At 35.3% G+C, this 26,086-nt stretch overlaps 2 protein-coding genes across 3 annotated transcripts; both read left to right on the forward strand.

Moving 5' to 3' along the window:
* LOC122583910 (protein PHOTOPERIOD-INDEPENDENT EARLY FLOWERING 1) lies at positions 1-12,332 on the forward strand. The gene is made up of 21 exons (XM_043756282.1): positions 1-202; positions 578-673; positions 1,758-1,838; positions 1,949-2,056; positions 2,142-2,222; positions 2,315-2,403; positions 2,868-3,004; positions 3,090-3,145; positions 3,507-3,642; positions 4,112-4,186; positions 4,256-4,308; positions 4,399-4,524; positions 4,600-4,638; positions 4,754-4,822; positions 5,223-5,285; positions 5,376-8,388; positions 8,745-8,809; positions 8,899-8,993; positions 9,539-10,256; positions 10,703-11,205; positions 11,526-12,332. The coding sequence occupies exons 2-21, from the start codon at positions 614-616 to the stop codon at positions 11,947-11,949; spliced, it is 5,991 nt and encodes a 1,996-aa protein (XP_043612217.1). The 5' UTR covers positions 1-202; positions 578-613; the 3' UTR covers positions 11,950-12,332.
* A 5,140-nt stretch (positions 12,333-17,472) lies between these two features.
* On the forward strand, positions 17,473-22,758 carry LOC122583032 (cation/H(+) antiporter 20-like). Of its 2 annotated transcripts, none has more exons than XM_043755468.1 (4): positions 17,473-17,652; positions 19,792-20,805; positions 21,103-21,915; positions 22,253-22,758. In XM_043755468.1, the coding sequence occupies exons 1-4, from the start codon at positions 17,473-17,475 to the stop codon at positions 22,586-22,588; spliced, it is 2,343 nt and encodes a 780-aa protein (XP_043611403.1). In that variant the 3' UTR covers positions 22,589-22,758. The 2 variants fall into 2 exon arrangements, with proteins under 2 accessions (XP_043611403.1, XP_043611404.1); XM_043755469.1 differs by having other exon boundaries at positions 21,103-21,868; positions 22,194-22,758.
* The last annotated feature ends 3,328 nt before the right edge of the window (positions 22,759-26,086 follow it).

Here is a 26,086-nt window from a genome sequence, read left to right on the forward strand (position 1 = left end):
ATTTTCTTAAAAACCATTTTTTATTTTTCATAATTTTTTTTTAAAATAAAATTTACCGGATCTGAACCCTTAAACCTTTAATCTTTAAAAAATTCAATCTTTTTGAAACCCCAACTGATTTTGATTGTTTATGTGAGCTGGGTTTCCGTTAAATAAGAGAAAACAAGTTTCTTTCTTATTTTCTTTTACTGTTTTACAGCTGGTAAGTTGTTGATTTTGTTTATATATATATACGTATATATATATGTATATCTATGTATGCATCTGTGTCTGTATACATGCAATTTAAGATTTACTGTTTTTTTCTACATGGGGTTTATTGAAAATGAAAGGATTAACAAGAATTATAAAGAAAGATAGAAAAAGATTGAATCTTTATAGGTTTTGAAAGATTTTGGTAAATTTTTTGATATTTTTTTTGTATGTTTTTCATGGGATTTTTTTTTGTTATGAAATGCAGGACTTTAGTTCTCTACATTGGTGGTGAATTTGGTTATTTGCTTATAAAGTTTGTTTGGTAAATTGATTACTGAAACTTCTGAAAAAAATTGTTGATTTTTGCTCTTTGTTGTTGCAGAGTTTTTGAAGTAATGTCCTGAATTTTGTGGAAATAATGGCCTCGAAAGGTCCAAGGTCTAAAATTGATCATGAATCGAGGGCTAAACGCCAAAAGGTGAGCTTTTTTAATCAACAACTGTGAAATTTTCCGAATATATAGTGTTTCGTCAATCTACATTTCGGCGATGATAGCCTATAGGATGTTTGGCCGTGGATTTTTTTATAGTGATTGTCTTGATATTTAGTTAATAGTGTTTAGCTAACCTACTTCTAGTTATGACACTAGCCATTACAAGATTGATTATCGTTGGTAGTGTAAAACGGATCATATAGTATCTACTCATATTGGCCACTTTTTTAGCACTTGCTTCATTAATAAAACTTTGCTATAACTCCTCGATGCCGTCAAAGTGATTATTACAACGTTATGCAGTACGAACACGTTTAAAACTGATTTAATTAATGCGTCATATTTTGATTACCCCTAATTATCTAAAGACCAATGAAGCATTATTTTTTTGCATTCTCTGTATTGCTGCATACTGCAATTTGTAGAACTATCCATGCAAATACTTCATGTAGTTACTTTATTATATTATGTGTTAGTGGCAATATGGATTTGTGAATCATGTTGACTACGAATATGCATTGCATCTGCGTTCAAGCATGTAGCCAAGTTGAAATGCTTAGTTGTTTATATATCACATGTGTTTCGGTTGTGATTTTTATTGTTTTGCCTTACTTTAAAACCTTTGCATCTCCGTGATGCGTAAATCTCCATGAAAAATGGGCAAATTTCGTGTAGTTCGATGTAACTATTCAGATTTTGTTGATAAATGAGGCTGCTTGTACATAAAAGGTAAGAAAGAAGAAAGTAACAGCAGATGCTGATAACGTTAAATTTGGCGAATGTAGATTGTATTATATTTTGATTTAAGATTTCTTTTTTGATGGCACAATGAAGCTATATTCTAAAATTTTAGAAGAATGAAAGTTATCTTAACCATTTTGTTAGGTTCCGCTTTTGTCTTGCTCAGTAGTAGTTATTAGGTGCCCAATTAAGTCATTATTTTGAGAGTCGAGTCTAAACAAACTTCATCAGAGTCTAGCCAATCGAACCCTCTTAAGCACACATATTTTTAAGAAACATGTTTCTTCATTTTTTATACATGTTTTTGACCATAGCTTTCTATTTTTAGGGACTTGAACCGCCCAAAGAACCAAGGCGTCCGAGAACACATTGGGACCATCTTCTTGAAGAGATGGTATGGTTATCGAAGGTACGATCTTCTTCTATTTCTGATGTTATATATTAGCAAAGTTATGAATAATCTCCATGAGTTTTAGTTAGATGAATTAATTGATAGTTATAACTACTATTTACTATCAGGATTTTGAATCCGAAAGAAAATTTAAATTGGCTCTGGCAAAGAAAGTTGCCACAAGGGCTAGCAAAGGCATGGTGGATCAGGCCACAAGAGGAGAAAGAAAAGTGAAGGTTGGTTGTTCCTTAGTTTGTATGTTCTAAAGTTTTGATCTTATGAAAGATCTAATTAGATATGATCTGATTTCTCAATGACCAGGAGGAAGAGCTCCGGATGAAAAAAGTAGCACTCAATATTTCCAAGGACGTGAAGAAATTCTGGACGAAAATTGAGAAGCTGGCAAGTTGTTTTAATGATTGTCTATTACTGAGTTGTGGTTTATTATTATTATACAAAGTTGTAATAGTTAATGAGATATTACGTGATTTCAGGTGCTATACAAGCATCGGTTAGAGGTTGATCAGAAGAAGAAAAAAGTACTTGATAAACAGCTTGAATTTCTTTTAGGGCAAACAGAAAGGTAAGATTGTGTTTTCGGCAAATTTTTCTTATGATTAGAGATAGAAATTTTAACCTTTTTACTCAAATGGTTCGTTTTATGTTGTGTTTTATTCAAATTGGAGCAAACCTATATGATTTCAACGTCTAACACGTCAAATGGGTCAATCATTTAGAAGTCCAAACCCTCAATCTTAAAAGTCTAACATGTAAAATTGGTCGATAATTTATTAGGTTACCCAAACTCAGATTTCAATGCATACAACTTCCCAAAATCTGTTTTATTTACAGCTTTATGATTGTTGTAATTAGCTGTTGGGAAGTGGGCAAAAAGGTGTAATTGGGTCAACATTCTCTGCACTTTTCTTCCTGTAACTAATAATTGCCAAGTTACCCCCCCACCCATCTTGCCTCCTCCACTTTTGTTTAGTTATTTTTAAAGAAACATGTGTTATGTATATTTTGTAAAAAAAATGATGGTCACAGGTATTCAACAATGCTGGCAGAGAACCTTGTTGATTCGTCTTCACTGCAGCAAGTGCCATCATATTCAAAGCAAGAACAGCCAGCCACTGAATATAAAGACCAGACTTATGTCAATGGGTGTGCTGAATCACATAATGGTATAAAGAAGCATTGTGATTTAGGTGCAATTACTATATATTTTTGTTGAGGATCATTTGCATGACTTTAGTCTGTCTTTGGCAGAGTCCCAGTCAAATAATTTAGAAACTGATGAAGACTATAAGTCTGAAAATGAGCCTGTAAGTAATTTGTATTTTTTTTCTTTCTTTTTTTTTCACATATACATGTTATTTTTGAGATAATAAGCAGTATACATTCACACAAGTAAAGTTTCAGTTTCAATATTACTCTCTCTGAAAGGAAAAATAGTGCAAATAGTCGGTAGTAAGTAGATGTTTAGTTATGTATACTAGGATAAACAATATATAAAGGAGAAAATGATAATTAGTAAATATTGTTAATAAATAGCAGCCACCTGAGATTTAAAGAGCCTAAAATTTGCTGACCAAACCACAATTCTTTTAAAATTTGGTATGAGCTGAAGTAAAAACTATGAATTTTATTATGAGCTCAATTTTTCTCGTTTCCTTGCTGCTTTAGGAAGATGACGAGCATACGATCGAGGAGGATGAAGCTCTCATAACTGAAGATGAACGACGAGAGGAACTAGCAGCTTTGCAAAATGAAGTAGATCTACCGCTTGAGGAGTTGCTTGCCCGTTATACTGGTGGAGAAGGTTAGTCATTCTGAGTTTAGGTGTAAGATAGGGAGTTTAGGTGTAAGATAGGTTAGTCATCTGGGTCGCATTGATCCCATAACGCATTCCCTTTTGTCCGTTTATTAATTTTTTATAGAAGTTGTTTGATGCGTCAAATATGAGTAAAAGACAACTATAGTAACTTAGTATTTAACTTAGAGGTTGTATGATTCAAATTGAGCTTTGACAAATTTAAACGTGTGTGTCCTGTTTAACCAATTGTACTTGCAGATGAGTAAAAGACAACTATAGTAACTTAGTATTTACGTTTATTGACCCATCATATTTTTTAGATAAATTATAGCCTCTTTTGGTCCACTTATGCAAGTTGGTCGATATTGTCTTCTCAGTTCTGAACCCCGACTTTTTGCTATTATGCTATTAAAGTTCTGAATTGCTTTTTCTAGAAATGTTTATATCTGAACTAATTGTAATCAATTATTCTCAGTTACTACGGAGGGTACTCCAGGAAAGAATGAAGATGTAGTTGAACTAACCAAGGCACGGGAGGATGTCACTCAGTGTAAGTGACCTGTTTCTCTTTTATCATATCAACCTATAATCTGGCATTAATGTTGACTACTTCCTTCAGGTAATGGAAATGACACTTCTGAGCATAAATCAAAGGAAGAGAGTCGTCCTTGTGTAAGTTGTAGGTCTTCATTATGGTTACTAACTTATAATGAGAATCAAGTTCACTGCTGAGTGTGATATATCTCGTCTCTCTTGCTACAGGCCGAAAGTAATGGCATTTTGTCATTTCCAAAAAGGCGTTTAGAAATCAAGGAACATTACGTTCGAAAACGTAAACGTCTCCAAGAGGGGAAAAAGTATATGGAGTTAGACTTGAACGATGAAAAAGTAAGATACTAACCCAAGTTAAGACGCTTACGTACACACCTACAAATACTTATAGTATTCCATAACTTTGTGTAGGACGATGGCGACTTCGTAGCTGCGAATGGAGAGGATAAGGTATGTTATATGATATGGATGTATTTCACAGTCATGAATATGACTTTCTTGTTGTTTATTGAAATTCAATACTAATTATTTATAACATTGTCATTCCACTTTTTTGGATCTACAGGATGATGAAACAACCTTATTGGAGGAAGAAGAACTTGCGAAGGCTGAACATGATGATTCAGTTGATGAGGTGAATAGATTGCCTTTTGAATTTCAAATTTTACCTTAAATAAAGTCAATCTGATTAATTAATATGAAACAATTACCTAGGGGGTGCTAATATGTGCACTTAAACTGATTATTGTGACGCGACAATCAGTTTTGGGCATTTGGATAAATTGATTATGATATGATTGTGACGTCTTTACGTCCAAATACTCGGATTTGGGTAATCAGGTGAGCAGTAGACATAAGAAAATGGTTATCGAGATAAATGTAGAATCATCTAGCTATACGTAGTTTGAAGCAACAGTTTATCCTTCAAGTTACAGTTATCGCTTTGGAAGCACAAATTAGATCATATAGCACATATGCAAAAGGGTATTTGCGGAATATTGGTGGAATTGTAATTTTTTGCTATTGTTTTGCAGATTGCATTATTGCAAAAAGAGAGTGAGATTCCAATTGAGGATTTGCTTGCAAGGTATAGGCAGGTATGTTGATAGGGGTGACACCTTTTCACGAAATTATTTACCATGTTCTAATATCATTTTCTTTTCATCACGTTTGCTTATTTATAACAGGACCCTGATACAAATAGAAGCACAGATGATGGTTCCGAGTCTGAAGGTGCATCTGTGTCTGAAAATTTGTCTAATACTTCTATACAAGAAGATCTGGAAGTTGATTCATCTGTGGATATCCAGCATGTTTCCACAAATGATGTTGATGTACCACCCGAAACCCTTACTGAACACGAAGACCAGCAAGATAAACTGGTTGATGAAGGTGGAGAGAATGAGGACAGAATTGCTGACGCTGCAGCTGCTGCCAGGTCAGCACAGCCAACAGGAAATACGTTTTTGACAACCAAAGTCCGGACAAAATTCCCATTTCTGCTGAAGTTCTCTCTTCGCGAGTATCAACACATTGGGTTGGACTGGCTAGTTACGATGTACGAAAAACGACTTAACGGGATTCTTGCAGATGAAATGGGCCTTGGAAAAACCATCATGACAATTGCGTTACTTGCCCATCTAGCATGTGAAAAGGGTATATGGGGCCCGCATCTTATTGTTGTACCGACAAGTGTCATGCTCAATTGGGAAACCGAGTTTCTAAAGTGGTGTCCTGCTTTTAAAATCTTGACTTATTTTGGAAGTGCAAAAGCCCGGAAACATAAGAGGCAAGGATGGATGAAGCCACATTCGTTTCATGTATGCATCACAACTTACAGACTTGTTATTCAAGATTCAAAAATATTCAAGAGAAAAAAATGGAAATATTTGATATTGGATGAAGCTCATCTCATAAAAAACTGGAAATCTCAAAGATGGCAAACACTGTTGAACTTCAATACCAAAAGACGTATCCTTTTGACCGGTACTCCTCTTCAGAATGATCTTATGGAGTTATGGTCGTTGATGCATTTTTTGATGCCACATGTTTTTCAGTCGCATCAAGAATTTAAAGATTGGTTCAGTAATCCAATATCGGGAATGGTTGATGGTCAAGAGAAAGTCAACAAAGAGGTAATTGACCGGTTGCATAATGTCCTTCGTCCTTTTATACTTAGAAGACTAAAACGGGATGTGGAGAAGCAATTACCTAGTAAGCACGAGCATGTTATTTACTGTAGACTCTCTAGGAGACAACGGAATCTGTACGAAGATTTCATTGCCAGCTCAGAAACACAAGCTACTTTAGCAAGTTCTAGTTTCTTTGGGATGATTAGTGTTATAATGCAACTTAGAAAGGTTTGCAACCATCCAGATCTGTTTGAAGGTCGTCCCATTATTAGTTCTTTTGACATGAGGGGGATAGAAGTACAGTTCTGTTCTTCCGTTTGTACCATTCTAGCCCCTAGTCAATTTTCTGCGGTTGACCTCTGTGGATTAGGGTTTGTGTTTACTCATCTTGACTATGACATGACATCTTGGGAGAGTGATGAAGTTCAAGCTATTGAAACACCTTCAAGATTAATCGAGGCCCGTGTAGAAGAGTTAGAAGTTAAAATCAAGTCTGGGAAAAAGTCTAATGGATTTAATATATTTGAAGAAATTCAGAAGGCACTTCAAGAGGATAGACTTAAAGAAATGAAGGAACGAGCGGCATCAATTGCCTGGTGGAATTCATTGAAGTGTAAAAGAAAGCCTGTGTACTCAACGGGATTACGTGATATCGTCTCCTTTCACAATCAAAGTCAAAATCCCGTTTCTTCTAAGCTTGCAGAGATAATTTTGTCTCCGGTTGATCGATTCAAAAAGATGGTTGACCAGGTTGAGAGTTTTATGTTTGCAATCCCAGCAGCACGAGCTCCACCTCCTGTTGGATGGTGCAGCAAATCGGGCTCTTCGGTGTTTATAAATCGAGCTTATAAGGATAAATGTTCAACACTTTTATCGCCATTATTAACACCTATTCGCCCTGCTATTGTTAGAAGACAAGTTTATTTTCCCGATAGGAGGTTAATACAGTTTGATTGCGGAAAGCTTCAAGAGCTTGCAGTTCTGCTTAGACGGTTGAAATCTGAAGGTCATCGAGCGCTAATCTTCACCCAAATGACAAAAATGCTCGATGTTTTGGAAGCTTTTATAAATTTATATGGATACACGTATATGCGGTTAGATGGGTCAACTCAGCCGGAGGAAAGGCAAACCCTAATGCAAAGGTTCAACACGAATCCGAAGTATTTCCTTTTCATCTTGTCAACACGTAGTGGCGGTGTGGGTATCAATCTTGTAGGTGCAGATACAGTTATATTTTATGATAGTGATTGGAATCCGGCTATGGATCAACAAGCTCAAGATCGGTGTCATAGAATTGGTCAAACACGTGAAGTACATATTTATCGTTTGATTAGTGAATGCACAATTGAAGAGAATATCTTAAAAAAGGCAAAACAGAAACGGGCTCTTGATGATTTGGTGATTCAGAGTGGGGAGTATAACACTGAGTTTTTCAAGAAACTTGATCCAATGGAATTGTTTTCAGGCCACGGAACGGTCTCTGTAAACAACATGCAGAAAGACAAAACTTTGATTAATGGGGCTGATGTCAATCCCCCAGTATCCAATGCTGACGTTGAGGCTGCTTTGAAGCATGCAGAAGATGAAGCGGATTACATGGCGTTAAAAAAAGTCGAGCAGGAAGAGGCCGTTGAAAACCAAGAATTTACAGAAGAACCCACTGGGAGATTGGAAGATGATGAGCTTTTGAATGATGAAGATGGTGATCATGCTGGATTAGTCACTGAAAACCCACAAACACCAAAATGGAGCGAACCGAATGAAGAAGCGGGTATGAGTTTGGTTAATATTGACGATGATGATGTGGACATGATGGATGATGTCAAACAGATGGCTGCAGCTGCTGCTGCTTCGGGTCAGGAGATTTCATCATTTGAGAATCAACTTCGGCCAATTGATCGATACGCTGTACGGTTTCTTGAGCTGTGGGACCCGATCATTGACAATGCATTGATAGAGGTACAGGATCGGTTTGAGGAAGCGGAATGGGAGTTGGATCATATCGAGAAGTTGAAGGATGATATGGAAGCAGAGATTGATGATGACGAGGAACCTTTAGTTTATGAAAGTGAGTTCTTATTGTATTTAAATCTATCTTTTTGGTAATTATATTGGTTGATATAAAATCCTAGAACATGACAAAGTTAATCTTTTAGTATTGATATTAATAGTAACATTTACTGACAGTTATGATTTTAATTGGCAATAGTATAAATGTATAATAGATTTGGATAACCAAGTATGGCCATAAAAAAACGGGCTGTTTAGATAAATTACTAAACTTTGATTTTTATTTAATTGGTTCTTTATTGTGAAACTCTAATAGATTGTGTATTACATTTTCTAAGATTTTGAAATAATAAAAAATGTTATATGTATTTATGAAAATTAATGATAACATTGTTGATTTTATGGTGTTGTCAGGCTGGGATACAGAGTTTGCAACTAAGGCATACCAAGAGCAAGTTAAAGTATTGACTGAACATCAGGTGCGGCACTTATTTTTGTTTGTGTAACTGTGTTAGTTATGTGTCCTTGCTCAACTTGATGATAGTTCCACATCTGTACTTTTATCTAGTTGATGGAAGACCGTGAAAGGGAAGCTAGAGAGAAGCTTGCTAGAGAAAAGGAATTGGCTAGAGAGAAGGAGCTAGCTGAGTATGAGGCAATGAGGTAAGACTATATTTTCAAGAAATATATTGGTCGACATTTCTGACGCGAGGTTATATTGGAAAATTACACCATCATTCTTTTGTCGACACATGTTAGATGTGGCTATATGGGCTGGTCGGGCAGGTTCGGTAATGTCACAGCATATAGTTTTTGGTAAGGGGGTGAAATGGTCAAGTTGGGTTGACCCAGAAAACTTCTTTTTTTGGAATTTTTAGTTTTATTATAAAATGGTTGGTGTGTCAAATATGATTAGAATAGTTGCGTATTTTCCATAATAGTTCTGCTGTTTGAATAAATTGATTTTGCTGGTTTTTCCTTTTACTTATTACACTTTTGACTTTTTTTGCTCCAATTTTATGGCACTTTCTTCAATTATAGTTTATTCGCTTGACACCTTTGAGATAAAAATCTAACCGTACGGTTCTACTCCCAAGTAAATTTGTGAAATAACCACCTCCATTACATGTTATGAAAGTTCTCTAGAAGCCAGGAATTAACAAGACTATTTCTGATTTGGGTACTTCTTCCTCTTTCAATCTGAACAGGATTGAAACTATTGTTAAGAAACCCAAGTCGAAGAAAAAGGCAAAGAAAACAAAGTTCAAATCTCTGAAAGAAGAAGCTTTATCTTATGACTCAAAGACTACAAATGTAGTGTCACCAATAGAATTTGATGATGATTTTGATGACGAGTTGATGTTTGTGAAGAAACGCAAAAAACCAATAGAGGAAAGTGAAGTCAAGATATCCAAGAAATCTAAAAAGAGCAAGAAGAATACTGAACCACGCTTATTAGATTTTGATTCAAATTCTATACCTGAGCAGCAAGATGAACCAAAAGATTTGAAATTAAGTGGAACTAGTTTCAATCTTGAAGTGGAACAAAAGACAAACAACAGAAGCAAAATGGGAATAAAAATATCAGTCATTTCAATGCCTGTGAAACGGGTAATGACCATAAGGCTTGAGAAGCTAAAGAAGGGAAGTATATGGCCTAATGATTGTTTTCCGACACCTGATTCTTGGTTATCATCAGAGGACGCGTTGCTTTGTGCTGTTGTACATGAATATGGTATAAACTGGAGTTTGGCAAGTGATGTATTGTATGGAATGACAGCTGGTGGGTTGTATAGGGGAATTGTCCGGCATCCTGTTCATTGCTGTGAGAGGTATCGGGAGCTTGTTCAAAGATACGTGCTGTCAAATTCTGAAAATCTTCATAACGAAAAATCAAGTGGCAAAGCTCTTCTTAGAGTAAGCGAGGTAAGCTAGATCTATGATTAACGTCTCAATGCATTATGAAAGGGTGTTTAAATGTGCAGAATCTGTGATTAATTGGTTATAAGTTTTGTAGTTTGAATAAGTGATTCTATTTATGGTTAATTTGGTTAAATAACAGTTTTATTACTGCAATAGCAAAATTTGCTATTTAAGAAATTTCAAAATCATTAATTTACTCTTTTGCATCTCATTTTCATTGTTATTAAAACTACTACACGTTTAATTCTTGAAAATATAGTAGTTTTTTCTCCATATTTTATAGTCGAAAACGTTTATATATTATTATATTCCTTCTTGTCATTTAAATTTTTAGTTTCTTTATTAATATGAATTTACAATTCGCTTAAACAACGTAAGTACATTCGAAAATTTTGAATATGGTTTCTTTACCGATTTTTTTCATTTCATCTGCTTATCGAACTTTACAGGAGCATGCGAAAACATTGTTGGATATTGTGTCGGAACAGCTGGATCAAGATTACACCCTTCAAAAACATTTTGCTCACCTTCTTGCATCCGTGTGGAGGTCAACCTCTCATTATGGTCACCAGAAAAACCCATTTCATCCAAGAAGTGGAAGGTTTCGGAACTATGCGCTTCGAGACTCCATGAGACCGCAGTCACAAAATATGCACTTCACTAACCTAAGCCCGATGAGAAGATTAGTAGCCGATGCTCTCGATAGTTCTGAGAATATACCGAGAGAGGAAAGAGTTTCCACTTTTAGTGAACGACATGATTCTCGAAATTTTGGAAATCTTGCCATAACTTTAGAGTTTCCTTCACGGAGGGATGATGATGAAAGTATTCCATTGCCATCGGTCATACCTGTGTCAATAGCTGACTCGGAATCAGTGCCATCTGAACACATACCCATGGCCGATAGTCATCATTTTAGGTCATCTAAGGATACTGTTGAATGGCGTTTCAGGTACGTTTTCCTGTGAACCTAATGTAAAATATGCCTAGTGCTAGGCTGGTTGCAGGGTCCTGTGTAAAATATGCACTTGTTGCCCTTCCTTTAACTTCATTAATTAATGCGTTGAATATGATTACGGGAGTAACTATCAACTAGTAATGATTTGTCAAAATGTGGGTATTAAATGGATTATGCGCAGCTTATAAACTGCTGTGAACAGTTCTCATTCTTAGCCCTTCTTTGTAATCATTTGACCCATTAGCTATATTAGTAACTACAACTGACCCATGTTCACATCATATTTCTAAAATTTTACACAAATTTGTGTACAGGGATGCATCAAGAGTTGCTGTTGATGGCAGTGTAAGTTTGCTGACATCAGCACTCTCACCAGCCGAAGTCAAGTCCCGTCCACCTAAATCTCAAACTCCGGGAAAGCAAAGGCTTCAAAATTCTGAACTACCATCGAAGTCGTCTAAATCCAAATTAAGGAAAACTGTTGTGGATTCCACCGAAGTACTTTCTCTACTTCGTAACCCCAATTTGCATCCACCCCCAATGCTGCCCATAGATTTGACTTCGAGATTTGATATGGTATCTTCTATTCCCGGTGTCGTGCTGGATGATTTTTTAAGTACATCTTTGTTGGAAATGGGCAACGAGACCTTTGATATAGTACCTCATGTTTATGACCCTGGTTTCACTTCGGGACTTGAAGATTGTTCGCTATCTCGGGAGTTAACTGACATTGGATAAGGTTGAATTTTCAGTGTTAATGCGTTTGGTTTGAAATTAACTGGGCCAGTGCATTTTGATCATACCCCATGTCGTGTATTATTGAATGCGCAGATATTTCATTTCAAGAAAGAACATCACTAACTTGCTGTATCAGGAAAGCCGAGATGGGGTTTGCACGGGATTCTTGGAAGATACAACATTCTGCACATAAATATGTAACATTGTATAGCATGTGGCCCGTCAACTTTGTAACTTTTTCCGGTTGTTGGGTGGGAATCGTGCTATTTAGTTTTCAGTTATTCGGTTAAAAATGAATCATTTTAGGCACAATTCCCCTCATAGTGTAGGATTAGAAACAGGAAATTAGTCTTTGATGAATGAAAAAAGCAATTTACTCTTTCTTTCTCTTTTTCCAATTGTTGTTTGATGAGCCTTAGTGCAATTTGCAAGATCACTAATTTGGGTCATTTTAACAACTTAATCGTACCAGGGTCAACTCTCTGGAGTTTAGTTCTTTGTGTAATGTGCTGCAGGTAAAGTCGAGGGCTCATGGCTCATGTGTTGGCTCGGTTTATTTTGAAATGCTACATATGTAAAGGTTTATGAAAGAAACCAGATCATGCAACTATATGGGTGTTTCTAGACCAGGTAACTGCTATATCTTGATTTATTGTTCATTTTGTGTAATATGACTGTCTGATCTTTTAAGTAAACATATATCATATTTATCATTCTGTTGATTCCATATGGTGTTACTTGTGTACATAGAGAAGCCGCCATAATCAGAACTCTATTTTCTTTCATGTTCTTGTATGATAAATAGTTGAAGTACTTTATATGCAGACGCTTTCAAACGGAATTGCTCATTATTGCTTTACTGAGATTGACCGATTCGTTGCTAATCGTCTGACTGTTACTCACATTACATTGCAGAAGCACTAAGAGAAGACATGTCAACTAGACATAAAGAAGAATAAAAAAGGTTGGTTTAATAACAGCGGTCAATTAAATCGTTGCATTGTATCGAAGTAAATAAGAGCACTCATTTAAATGTATGTATAAAATAAGAGCACTCAATTAATGCTTGGTTTAAATAAAAGCACTACATTAAATTATTGCATTGTTTCAAATCAAATACAAGAAATTTTGCTTTTTGCCATTCATTCTATTGTTGCACTCAAAGAATTTGTTACACAATGTTGTGATATTGATCTTTATTTATGTATTTTCCTTATCACTTCTTTTAGTATTAGTTATGTTATTTAAAAGTTGATATCAACATACTTAAATCAAACGTCATTTCTATGTCGCATGGAGGAGGTTTTATTTCCCTTAATCTTACAAAAAATATATTTTAATGCGGAAACCATATCGTACGAAATGCCATATCTTATATCTATTCAACCGCTATTTTGCCGCATTGGTGTATTTAGGAATTCGTCATTGCACTTTTTGGAAAAAAAATTCGATTTCTGTATGATAGATTTTCGACTAAAGTATTTCCGTTGAGTTTTTAGTAAGGTCTAAACTGAACACCAAATGAGACATTGTACATGTTCATTTCATGAGTCTAGTGTCCTTCAAGAGGGGTATTCTATGGGTCCATATCAATTTCTCTCCTATCTGATGTTGGTATTTCATAAAGAAATGAAAGCATAAAACAATATTAGAAGTGAAAAGTAAAACTTAAAACAATAGTATTGAATAAAGTTCAATCTTTAACATACTGGTTATTTGGATGTTACTATTAGGGTTTGAATCAATCTAAATTGTAAGTTTTAAATGCATAAATACAATGCTTCTAAAACATGATTTGAGTAGATTTATAATTATATCTCAAAAGTAGGATATATATGTTCATCTTACACTGTTACTTATTTGCATACTTAAGTATTAAAAAATATAAAATTTACTAAAAAGGAGATAAGCTAGCAATCACAAATTCTAGCTCCGAGTCATTGAAGAGATCAACGAGCCATTGAGGAAAGTTATTTGTAGCACATGTACTTTTTATATTACATGTGTAAGTTAACTTACACACTTCTTCTTCCTTCTTCCTTCCATCTCCGACCACCACCACCACCACCACCACCACCACCACCACCACCATGATCATCTCTGACCACCACCATGATCCCCCGGCGACGGCAACCATCTTCGGCGAGACTTACACATGTGTAAGTACAACTTTTTTTTAGCATTTTAGGATTTAAAATTTTTAGGTTTTTTCCTTCGCGAGACAACCACCAGCCACCATCATCTCTGACCACCCCAACCACGGCGCCGACAGCAAGGGCTTCACCCGTACCGTAGCAAATCGTCACCATCTCTTGGATCGCCGCCCATCAAATCCATACGATTCCCATATGCGTCCCTTGACGGTCAGTTTAGAACGGATAAGGGCCTCTGGCCCGTACCGTATCCACCCGAAAATGAACCTGATTCTCGCCGGAAAGTTAACTTACACATGTGTAAGTCTCGCCGGATGATCATGGTGGTGGTCGGAGATGGAAGGAAGACGGAAGAAAAAGTGTGTAAATTAACCTACACATATACTATAAAAAGTACATGTACTACAAATAACCCACCCCACGAGCCATTTTCACTATCTTTAACTCTTCAATATCACTTTTCCTTTCATCAGAAGTCAGACCACTTTAATAAATCATCATCATCGTCGTCTTCTTCTTTTCCAAATCAATCATTATATAAGTCATAATTAACAGATGTGTAAATTTTAATTTTTATGAAATGGGGGTTGTTAATACGTTTGAAGGCAAGGCATAAGAGACAATTAGTGTAACAAATATTATTCTTATATAAGAAATGTTGGAGTTACAAACAAATTATAAATAAAAATTAACACATATGTCACTAATAAAATAAAGAGGAGAAACAGAAAATAGAAAAAAAGTCTCTATTTTCATTGGTCCACATCACCTAACAAATCAATTTGTATATTTGTGTTTGTAATATGTTTGTATATTTAGCATTTCTTCGATGACGTCACATTTTTCAAAAAAGACCTTTTATATTTTACGTAAAAATATATAGTACATTAATTTTATAAGGTTGGTTATTGTAAAACAAATATTAAAGTAAAACAAATGAGACAAGATTTGAACCCCTAGATCATGATAAGATTGATGCACTGAGATCACGAAACACAAATATATTTTAATGCACGATGATTTTCATGATGCATGGTAAATTTAAGTGAAAATAAACTTATTGTTTTTTTCTTACACATTAATTTTTTTTAAAGCGAGTTAGTTGTTAGTAGTTATTAGTTAGCATTCGAGACACCATAGTGACATTCAATTGGGCAATATCTGGAGCTCGAAGTACGTACAATGGTTGTCGGCCTAGATAAAAAGAACATATCCGAACAAAATAATAAATCACAACTTCTTACTAATATATAGACAAATATTTAATTATAGAATGCTGATTTTCAAAATTATCCGAACAAAAATTGTATAAACAATTCAGATGTAAACACTAGATATCGCTCTGGTATATATATATGTATGTATGTATTTATGTGAAAAGTTAATTTGAAACTAAAGTTTGTGAGAAAACCAGAAAACTGATCAAACACATCGTGATTTGAAACTTAACATAATTTGTTTATAGTTGTCCACCACCACCACCAACATCATCTTCGACCACCACCAATACCACTATCATCTCCAATCACAGTTGTTCTCTTTCTCTCTCTTTCCTCCTCCTCTTGGGACACCATGAGCCATGACAGTAAGAGGAACGCCTGTACTGTATCAAACGACCACATTATCTTTTGAACCGTTGCTCATTAAATCTACGCCATTCCCATATGCGTCCGATATCCAACCCCTTTATAAATGCCTTGAGGTCGGCGACTAAGAAAGGGCAAAGCTTCCCTGAACCGTGCAGTTGTTTGATTAAGGGCTTCGTCAGTATCATATTACAATTTTTGAAAATGGTACTAGTGGTGGTTGTGGGCATAAAAATATTGTGTTAAATTTCAAATCACAGTATGCTTAGTCAGTCTTTTAGTTTTCACATGAATTTTAATTTTAATTGATAACAACAACAACAACGATACTCAATCCGGTAAAGCAGCCGGGTTTGAGGGAGGTAAGATGTAGACATCCTTACCCGTACACAAAGGTAGGGAGACTGGTTCCGAAGGACCTCCGGTCTAGGGTTTTACCCCCTGTAAAAATTCTCGACGGCTAGACGGAGCCAAGGCGAAGAGGGAATAGTCTCAATCTCAGATCTACTCTCGATCTCAACGTAGAGAGAGCTCCCAACGGCTCTCTAGAGAGAGAGAGAGAAGAGAGAGACTTTTATTGCTCGGAAGTTTTAATTGATAAACCATGTATATATATCAATGTTCGAAATTAAAGTGTTAAATTAAGACGCCTGGTAACCCGACCACCTTTTTGGTAACTCGACCAGACTTTTTGCAGCGACCCTGATAGGGGGTCCGCTTTTATTCTGCCATATTTACCATTATAGACATGGGGGCCCGCATGTTTTTCACTTTTTGCAGCGACCCTCGCTGCAAAAAGTAGGAATGGTCGGGTTAAAAAAAAAGTGGTAGGGATATGATGGGGCGTAAATTAAACTGATCATAACAAATTAGTAATAAATGAGTGAGTGTCTGTATTCATCACTGACACCCACTATTTGGATCCATCATAATTAAGCTTGCAAATTAATGCTCGTCGACCACTAAGGGTCAAGCGAATAAATAGAATTGTGTATGCGAAAAGGAGTATCCAAAAAAATAAACCTGGATTGGTCCTGAGGAAAATCAACCAAGTTGTTTTCACTGTCTCTTTCCCACCACCCCATCTTAGATAGCTAGCTAGCTGCTTCCTGTATATCTACCAATAAATTAAAATAAAATTAAGATATTTTTGAAACGATACATGGTGTATTCATTGATCAACATGTGTCCTTTTAATTTATTTATTTTATTAATTTAGCTTTTTTTAATTATATATAGATAGAATTTCCTTATTATACTTAAAATTAAACTTTAACTCTTGACTTAAAAACAAATTATACCCTTATTTGATTGATGGTTTTTCATTAATAAAATTGTCTTTTTTTTTTCTTTCTCAATTATTCAACTTTTATTACTTACTTATAATAATAAGTTATTAACATGAAAACTTCAAAAATTTGTGTGTACGTTCCGAAACCACAAGGCTATTTGCCGCATTTCAATATATTTACAAGTTCCGATTTTAATGCGATTGTAAAACTTTAAGGTAGATTTAAAACTCTAACTAAATATATATTATATTTATCATTATTGTTTATTATAATTTAACTTTGATCATCGGTTTATTTTAACCACAATTTATTTCAAATCGATCACGAATCATATAAGAGACATATTCGAATTTCTTTATGATACAATTTATATAGCTACCGTACATCGTACGGGTATTAGGACTAGTATATATATAAAACCACCAAGTGTGCATGATTAATTCAACCTTAAAAGAACAAAGTACATACACACTGAGAGAGTTAGTTAGAGACATGGTGTTCAACATAACCTCTATTAAGACTTCATCAGACGGAGTGTGGCAAGGCGAGAACCCCCTACATTATGCATTTCCATTGCTAATAATTCAGACTACACTCGTCGTTTTCATCACTAGGTTGCTTTCGTTCTTCCTCAAACCTCTGCGAGAACCTAAAGTGATCGCCGAGATACTTGTAAGTTCCTTTATTTCCTTGAGTGGCAGATGAGAGTGCATAGTAGAAAAAGCAAACATAGTTTTCATATATCCATGCATCAAATAATCAAACATGTAGTTGGCAAAGTCCTCATCTGGCCACTTCACCTTTTTATGCATGTATTAATTGAGTTTTAAGAATTGAATATTCAAATATCTCTAATTTATAGTTCTGATTCAAATAAAATTAATATTAATGTAAAATAAATAAGTTAATTCTTTTCTCTTCATTGAAATATTATGCATCAATCTATATATAGTTGTGCTCTATAAATTTTCTTATATCAGTTTTATTAATTATGGTTTAGTAGTGAAGATCTTACTCTATTTATTTTACTTTAATATTAATTGAATTTATATTAAACAGTCCTCTAATCTATACTAAATTGTAAAGTACGAGTATATGATGTGTCTTACCACTTGAAAAGTTAGATACTTACCATTATAGTCATATGTTTAATACTATGCTATCATACATGGTGGTGGCATTTAAGTTGAGTGAAGTCTTTCTCAACACAATTTTTAATATACTTTTGAAAATCAATATGTATTTTTGTTTTTTTTTTATAATTAAACTATTGTCTCACGTAATACGCGAGTGAACATATATAATTACTGCAGTGCTTCGAGTACTACAGACCCTTTGCCATCCATTGCAGCAGAGCCCTTTCATGAGTGGGGGAAGGCTAAACACAGTTGTTTAAATCAAACGTTGAATAAAAAAGATTCTTTTTACAATATCAAAATAGAAATCGGATAAGATAGATGGATCTATCTTTCTATTTATAAATATGACTGAAAAAAGTTTTTTATAGTGAAGTTGCTTATCAAAAAGCCCCAAATTTAACTTAAAATCAATATGTAATTTTGTCTTTTTGGATAACATGTATTAAAAAATTAAGATGTAAAGGAGTATCCAATTTAAATACGTAACAACATCATTTTCACTTTTTCCTAATTATTATATCTATATTATATTTGATACAAAACCGTTTTTTCAAAGCATATGTTCAAATTAGTTAAAACTCACATTTATATTTACTACCATGCATAACAATACATGTAAATAAATCAATTAAAACGAGATTAAGTATCCGCACATTACGGCGGTGAGATGGTGGGGTGATAGGTCATAAAGTGTGATAGGTCATAGAGTGTGATAGTCAAATGCCTTAACCGCAAGTGTTTCGCCCTCGGATTTAAAAATTCGTCAAAAGTATATCGAATGACATCTCTAATGAAAGAGCATGAAATTTTAAGAACACCCATATAATTTTTATAACTTATCGATGTACGGTTTTTGAGATAAAAGATTTTGAATGAATTGGATGAATAAATGATTTATGGAGAAGAGAAAAAAAAAATGATTGGTTGAGATTTGAGGAGAGAGAAAGAGTATTATAGTTATTTTAGGTAAATATAGAATAGATAGGACGACATTTTGAGAAAATAAATATTGAAACTTAAAATTTAGACAGAGGGAATTTGCTTTATAATATAGTATACGTATAGATAAAAGTTAACTTTTTAGCATATATAATACTCCGTGACACTTTTCTACTTCATTTCTAACAAAATCATTATGGACCGTTATATAAAACTAGTGATCGACAAAATCAATAGCCAATGGGCTGAGATTGGGTCAGTTTTGACCTAAAACCGATACCCGATCCGATGTTTTTGTTTTTTGAAAACCAAAAACTATTGGATTCGGTTTTTGTTCGGTTCGGTTTATTGGTTTCCGGGTTCGGTTTATCGGTTTTGAAGGGGGCATTGTACCGCCATTACATCGCCACCATCACCCGGCACTGCGACTACCGTTTCCTCCATTACACTGCCATGTCGCCGCGGGGAACCTTCTAGCCAGTAGTTTTAAATAAAAAACATGCAAGAGGTCTATTATGTGTTAAAAATACACATTTGATTGACGGGGGATCGACTAATTAAGTATGGCCCATTTCTTTCATGCCTGCCAACCCTTTTTTAGCTTTCCTAAATGATCTGTTATATTATACAAAATGATCTAATTTGAAAAATACATTATGCAAGACTTTAACCTGCAAATGATCACAATGCCCACTTGCTCTTGATATACTCAAAGCATTTTGGAAATTTTCAGGGTGGAATCCTGCTAGGGCCATCAGCTTTAGGCCGAAACAAGGAATTTATGTCGTGGATTTTCCCATCTTGGAGCACCCCTATTTTGGAATCAGTAGCGAGTATCGGGCTCTTGTTCTTCCTCTTTCTTGTTGGCCTTGAACTTGATCTCACCTCCATTCGTCGAAGTGGAAGGAGAGCATTTGGTATTGCTGCATCTGGGATCTTGCTACCATTCTTGTTTGGTGTAGGAATCACGTTCCTACTCAGGAAAGCAGTCGTCGGAGCAGACAGAGTTGGTTATGTTCAATCCTTATTATTCATGGGAGTTTCGCTCTCCATTACCGCCTTCCCAGTGCTTGCTCGAATACTAGCAGAGCTTAAATTGCTAACAACTCAAGTAGGAGAGACAGCCATGGCAGCAGCAGCATTCAACGATATTGTCGCCTGGGTACTGCTGGCTTTGGCAGTGGCTCTCGCTGGCGGGAGCCACCAAAGCCCGTTGGTGTCACTATGGGTCTTACTTTCCGGCACAGGATTCATCGTTTTTATGGTAGCTGTAGTCCGTCCAATGATGAAGTGGGTGGCCAGCAGGTGTTCAAACTCGGGCTCTAATGCAGAAGAAGGCTATATATGTTTGACACTTGCTGGGGTGATGTTATCAGGATTCATGACAGACCTTATCGGGATTCATGCCATATTTGGTGCATTCGTTTTTGGTCTAATGATTCCAAAGAACGGGGAATTTGCTGGAAGGTTGATAAGAAGGATAGAAGATTTCGTTTGTGGCCTTCTGCTGCCACTTTACTTTGCTTCAAGCGGGCTGAAAACTGACGTGAGTAAGATACACAGCGTAAAGGCATGGGGGCTGCTGGTGGTAGTAATTATGACTGCTTGCACTGGAAAGATCCTCGGTACATATCTAATGGGAGTATTGTGCATGATTCCAGCACAGGAATCGTTAGCTTTGGGAGTACTGATGAATACCAAAGGTTTGGTTGAGCTTATCGTTCTCAACATTGGCAAGGAAAAAAAGGTTCATTTGTTGCACCATTTCTCTAAACCTTATATGGCAAAACTGGGAGAGTCTTATATGTCGGGTGGACAATAGGTCAAAACGGGTAGCATGATTCAGGTGCTCCTATGCATCAAAAATACATGTAGAGCTTGATTTTCTTGTTTCCTTTTAAGCTGTTTTAACCCAATTTATATGTTTAGAGAGCAAACTAAAGACACTACTATCTATTAATGGACTCCTTCATAATTAAATAGGTCGAAATTGCCAACTCTAACAAAACCTAAAGTCAAGTAAGTTTTTGACATTTTTGAACAGGTACTCAATGACGAAATGTTTGCTATACTAGTGATGATGGCTCTAGTTACTACATTCATGACTACACCAATGGTGATGGCTGTATATAAACCTGCCCGGAGCATCTACTCCATAGTCCACCATCGTTCACTTAAAGAGTCATCCTCCCACTATTTACAGACTCTTAAAGGGGAGCTTCGGGTCCTAGCATGTGTCCATGGGTCAAGAAACTCGTCTTCGGTGATCAACCTAATATATTCTATCCAGTCTCCCAACACCTACTCCAACATGAAGCTCTATATCATGCACTTAGTTGAACTAACCGAGAGGTCCTCATCCATAGTGATGGTGCAGCAGGCCCGTAAGAACGGAGTCCCATGGTTTGATTCAGCGATACTGAAAGCAAACAAAGTCAAGATTCGGTCCTCAACAGCTATCTCAGCACTGCCGACAATGCATGAAGATATATGCCATGTGGCAGATAAGAAGAAGGCATCAATCATCATTATACCCTACCACAAACGGTGGAGAAGGGGTGACATAGAAGAAGAGGTAGCCGACACTGGATTGGGTTGGGAAGTGGTTAACCAAAGGGTCCTTACACATGCCCCATGCACCGTTGCGTTGCTGGTGGAACGTAACATGGTTGCTAGGATCCTTAAAAGGGTATGTGTGGTGTTCATAGGCGGTCCTGACAATCGTGAAGCCCTTGAGCTAGGCAGCAGGATGGCAGCGCAACCTGCTACCAAGGTGACCATCATTAGGTTCCTAATGAAACAAGGGGGCAATGAAAATGGTCTTTCTGAAGAGCCAGAAGTTGCAGATATAGAAAAGGTAAAATTATAATTCGATCTGTCATCTCTAACTAGAGGCGACAATTTTGACTCTCAGTTGGGTCGACTCAGCTTATGTTTTCCTCTAGCTGTTAAAAGAGAATTATAAAGTTAGCTCGAAGTTGAAAATATCTGAAAATGTAAAAAACAACTTATTTTTTAATCATATTTGACATACTAACTCTATTAGATACACTAACTATTTCATAGGAGTCAGCCCGGCCAAGCTGATCCAGCATAATAAACCCACACCAATAGTTGCCTGATTTAACCCAATACCTAACCGGCCCATTTTGCATCGTCTATTTACAAATTGCTCGGCTACTTCATCTAAACAGGAACTAGATGAGATATCATTAGAAGAATTCAAAAGTCAACGGGAAGGAGAGGCAGAGTACATGGAGAAGGCAACTCACAGAATCAAAGAAGAACTACTCGAGATAGGGCAGAGCAATGAGTTTGAGCTGGTGATCGTTGGCAGGGGTAGGTTTCCGGAGGCGTTTGTTTCAGGAATCCTTGAACGTGAAGCTCAAGATTCGAGAGAATTGGGACTTGTAGGAGGCCTATTAGCATCTTATGATCACGGGATTGCATCTTCAGTACTAGTGGTTCAGAAACATGAGCTAGCTAAAGAGGACCAAGGCCGAACCATGTTTAACCAACATTCGGTCTAAGAACATGATGACAGAGCTGTAATGAATAATTCCATGATGGTTTTATATAATCCCGATCATCACAAGGAAAGTGTTGGAAACATAAATATGTGTGTATTAAGTGTAAATAAATAAAAGGTTAATGACACCTGGGAAGAAACACGGCGGAAAGGAAAGGATGCGTTGGTTCGCAAAGGGTCATGATCAACGTACGAACCTACACAATGGATCACTACTATCGCCGCCTTTTCGTTATGTGTGTGTTTGTGTATATACATGATCAACTATCAATAAAGTGTGTATGTTATTATGTTCTCTCAATTCATATTAGTTTCATTACAAATCCGAAGACGCTCTTCAGTTATCACAGATACATTTCGTTTTTTATTATATTTTGAAAAAGGCCGGGGTCAAAAATGCCACGTTTAATTACTGTAGGGATCTAAAAAATACAAAAGAAATAGTGAAAAGACTCACCGACTCCTAGTCTTCTTCTTCGTTGTTCCTATAAAATTTGCTACAGTTCCTATAAAAAAGTGAGTCCAGAAATGAAAGTACCATATGTCCAGTTTAGTTTAGGTAGAAATTTTTTTTGCGCGTATTCAAAAGTGGGTTGGGTCGGGTTTTCACAATACATTATATTAAATCGAAATTCATCACAAACTAAATTAAGCACCTATTAACAATCAATCAAATTTCTCGTAAGATTCGTTAATTCTATCTTGCCATATCATTAACTCCTTCTAGTCCAACTACTATCTTTTTTTGTTAATTCTGATCATAATTAATCTCACATTCTCACTGTCATTTAGTATATTACTTTCGTATTTATCATATCATTAAAACACTTTTTATCTTCATTTAAAATCTAATAAGTTTAATACTAAGTTAAATAAATTATAATATAACAATGTCTGCAATCTTTCAAATATACAATACTAGCTTAGTAACCTGCGTATTACGCGGGCAGATAAAAATTTTTTACTTTAATTTACCGAAAAATGTTTGTAAAAAAATTTATATATATAAAATTTAAAAGAAAGCATGTAATCCATTCCCATGTAGCAATTTAAAATATTTAAAAGTGAAAATATTTATTGAAGGAATAGAAAATCAAAATTTAATTAGATATGATGTCATTCATTAATTAAATAAAAACAAATAATTAGTAAAAAAATATCTTACAATGACAAGAAGATTTTTCTTTAATAAAGATGATATCATCGCAATTTTCCTTTATTTATATAAGAGATTTATTATATAGTGATAAATCAAATGATTAAATGACCGCAAAGAATGATATATAGTAACAAATTATACAAAAACTTTTAACATATACATGCACATTCTAGTAGTAAATTTTTATAATGTTTTTTTTTTCTTCTAAATATTCGATTTAAAGTTCAACTAAACTTACTTTTAATTACGCAAAAGCCAATGGAAAAAACAGCTAATTGAAATACTATGCTCGTCAAAACCAACTAATAATATTGGGTCCATAGGCAGGGGCGGAATTTGAATTTTTCTAATAGGAGGACAAAAAACAATTGAGCTATAAAAATGATCTTAAAAAAACTAGTCAAGAGTAGAATTATGATTTTATTTTTGCCTTTGATAAACAAACTAATGTTATTATATAAATTTATAAGGAAGTTTAATGAAGTTTAATTTAATATGAAGGACCACATATGTACATAAAACTAAAACATGATGAAATTTGTGGGCTCAACTCTTTGCTTTATACTTCATTTTTTTTGTTGGGCTTCTGCAACTTTGAAAACTCCTTCACCGTAATATAGTTAAGGCACAGAAATATTCGTAAAACGTTAATAATATATATTATATTCACCTCAATTCTGGGATGGCCACAGCCTTCTCTGGTCTCTATTACCTTCCGCCCATGCCCATAGGTAATTGAAAACGAAAAGAAAGTAAGGAATATATACATATATTTTTAAAGGGACTAAACTAGACATACATATATTGATAAGGGGTATGAACATAAAATACTAATTAAAAGTCTTTGACCATCTTTTTCAACATATTCTTCCCCCATTAAACCACTCTCACTGTTTGTAACATTACTTTGATATATAAGGATGATTTATAATTAATCCACTTAAAATGCCTTAAAAAAAGCTTACCTAACAATTTACCTATGTCCAGATCTTTGTTTAACATGTGTCCAAACATTACTTTTCATATACTTGCAAAAATAATTCTAATTTAACCTAAGTCCATGAACCTATGTGGTAACCATATAGATCCGCCCTTGGGTACAACCCTAACGATTTCATTCACTACGCAACCGGTTCTGGATGGGCGGGCCGTATTTTCTCCGGTACCTATTCGTTCCCTATCTTTTCCTTATAGCATACCGTCTAGCCTTAAAATTTCATCCTTTACATTCACCCCAACATAGGTACTGGTTTGACGGTTGGTTCAAACTAACTAATATGTCCCTTGGGACAATAACTGTCAAATTATTTATAATTTGCTACCACAACTTTATTTACATACACTTTAACACCCATACTTTGATATTTAATCCAAATGTTAGGTTAACTATCAGTAGCATTCTCCTAATATGTAGTTAATTAGACCGGTCTTAATAGGGCGTCTGCGACGTTCTCTTCCTAATGTTAGCCTAAAATGCTAGTATGATTGGCGCTTCTTGGGTGTGGCGTCGTGGTGAATGTCTTATTTTTCGACGGGGAAGGCACGCATAAAGGTAGGGTCATTCAGTGCCGAAGCTAAGATTTTAAGTCTCGGGTGGCTGAACAGTTTTTAAGACACTAACAAAGGTATAAATAGACGAGTAACTTTAAATTGAGCTGGGATTAGCGTATGACATTCTATGTTTTGTTGGTGGTCATTTAGCTTTGAACTACACTAATATATAGTAATATTATCAGAAATATGGAGTTTTACCAATCCATCAATGTGGGTATACGGATTCAATCCTTAAGGATGCCAAGATCATATGTGGGTATTAAGGATTTACTGGCATAAAAAACCTTACGGAGTAATCATGATGGGGATTGAATGTAGTTCCGGGGACAGGGTGTTCTATATAAAAGTTTTACAAACATTGTGGGGTTGCCACGACCACGCTTAGCGTCCATGTAGCTCCACCACTAGTTCATTTGTTCGATTTTTCGACCGTTGCCAAAATAAATAAAAAAATAATAAATTTTTTTAATTTCTTTCAAACCTAATTACTATGTGCCATATTTTTGTTTTTTTTTTTTAATTTTATACTCCTATTTAAACAACTAATTAAAGCACAACCATTTGAACTCACAATTATATTATCACAAATCATTTTATATAAAATCTTCAAACCATATCATTCAAATAAGACCAAAATTATGTTGAGCTCATTTTCAAGCTAAGACGATTACGAAGTACCAACTATAAGAAGGGTCCTTACGCAAATCAATACGATTTGCAACCCGCAAGTAATAAGCACCTTTGTGGACATCATCAATGTTGAAGAAGAAAAGTTGAAAAGGAAAC

Source organism: Erigeron canadensis, chromosome 9 (genome assembly GCF_010389155.1).
Source record: "Erigeron canadensis isolate Cc75 chromosome 9, C_canadensis_v1, whole genome shotgun sequence".
NCBI classification, from domain to species: Eukaryota; Viridiplantae; Streptophyta; class Magnoliopsida; order Asterales; family Asteraceae; genus Erigeron; species Erigeron canadensis.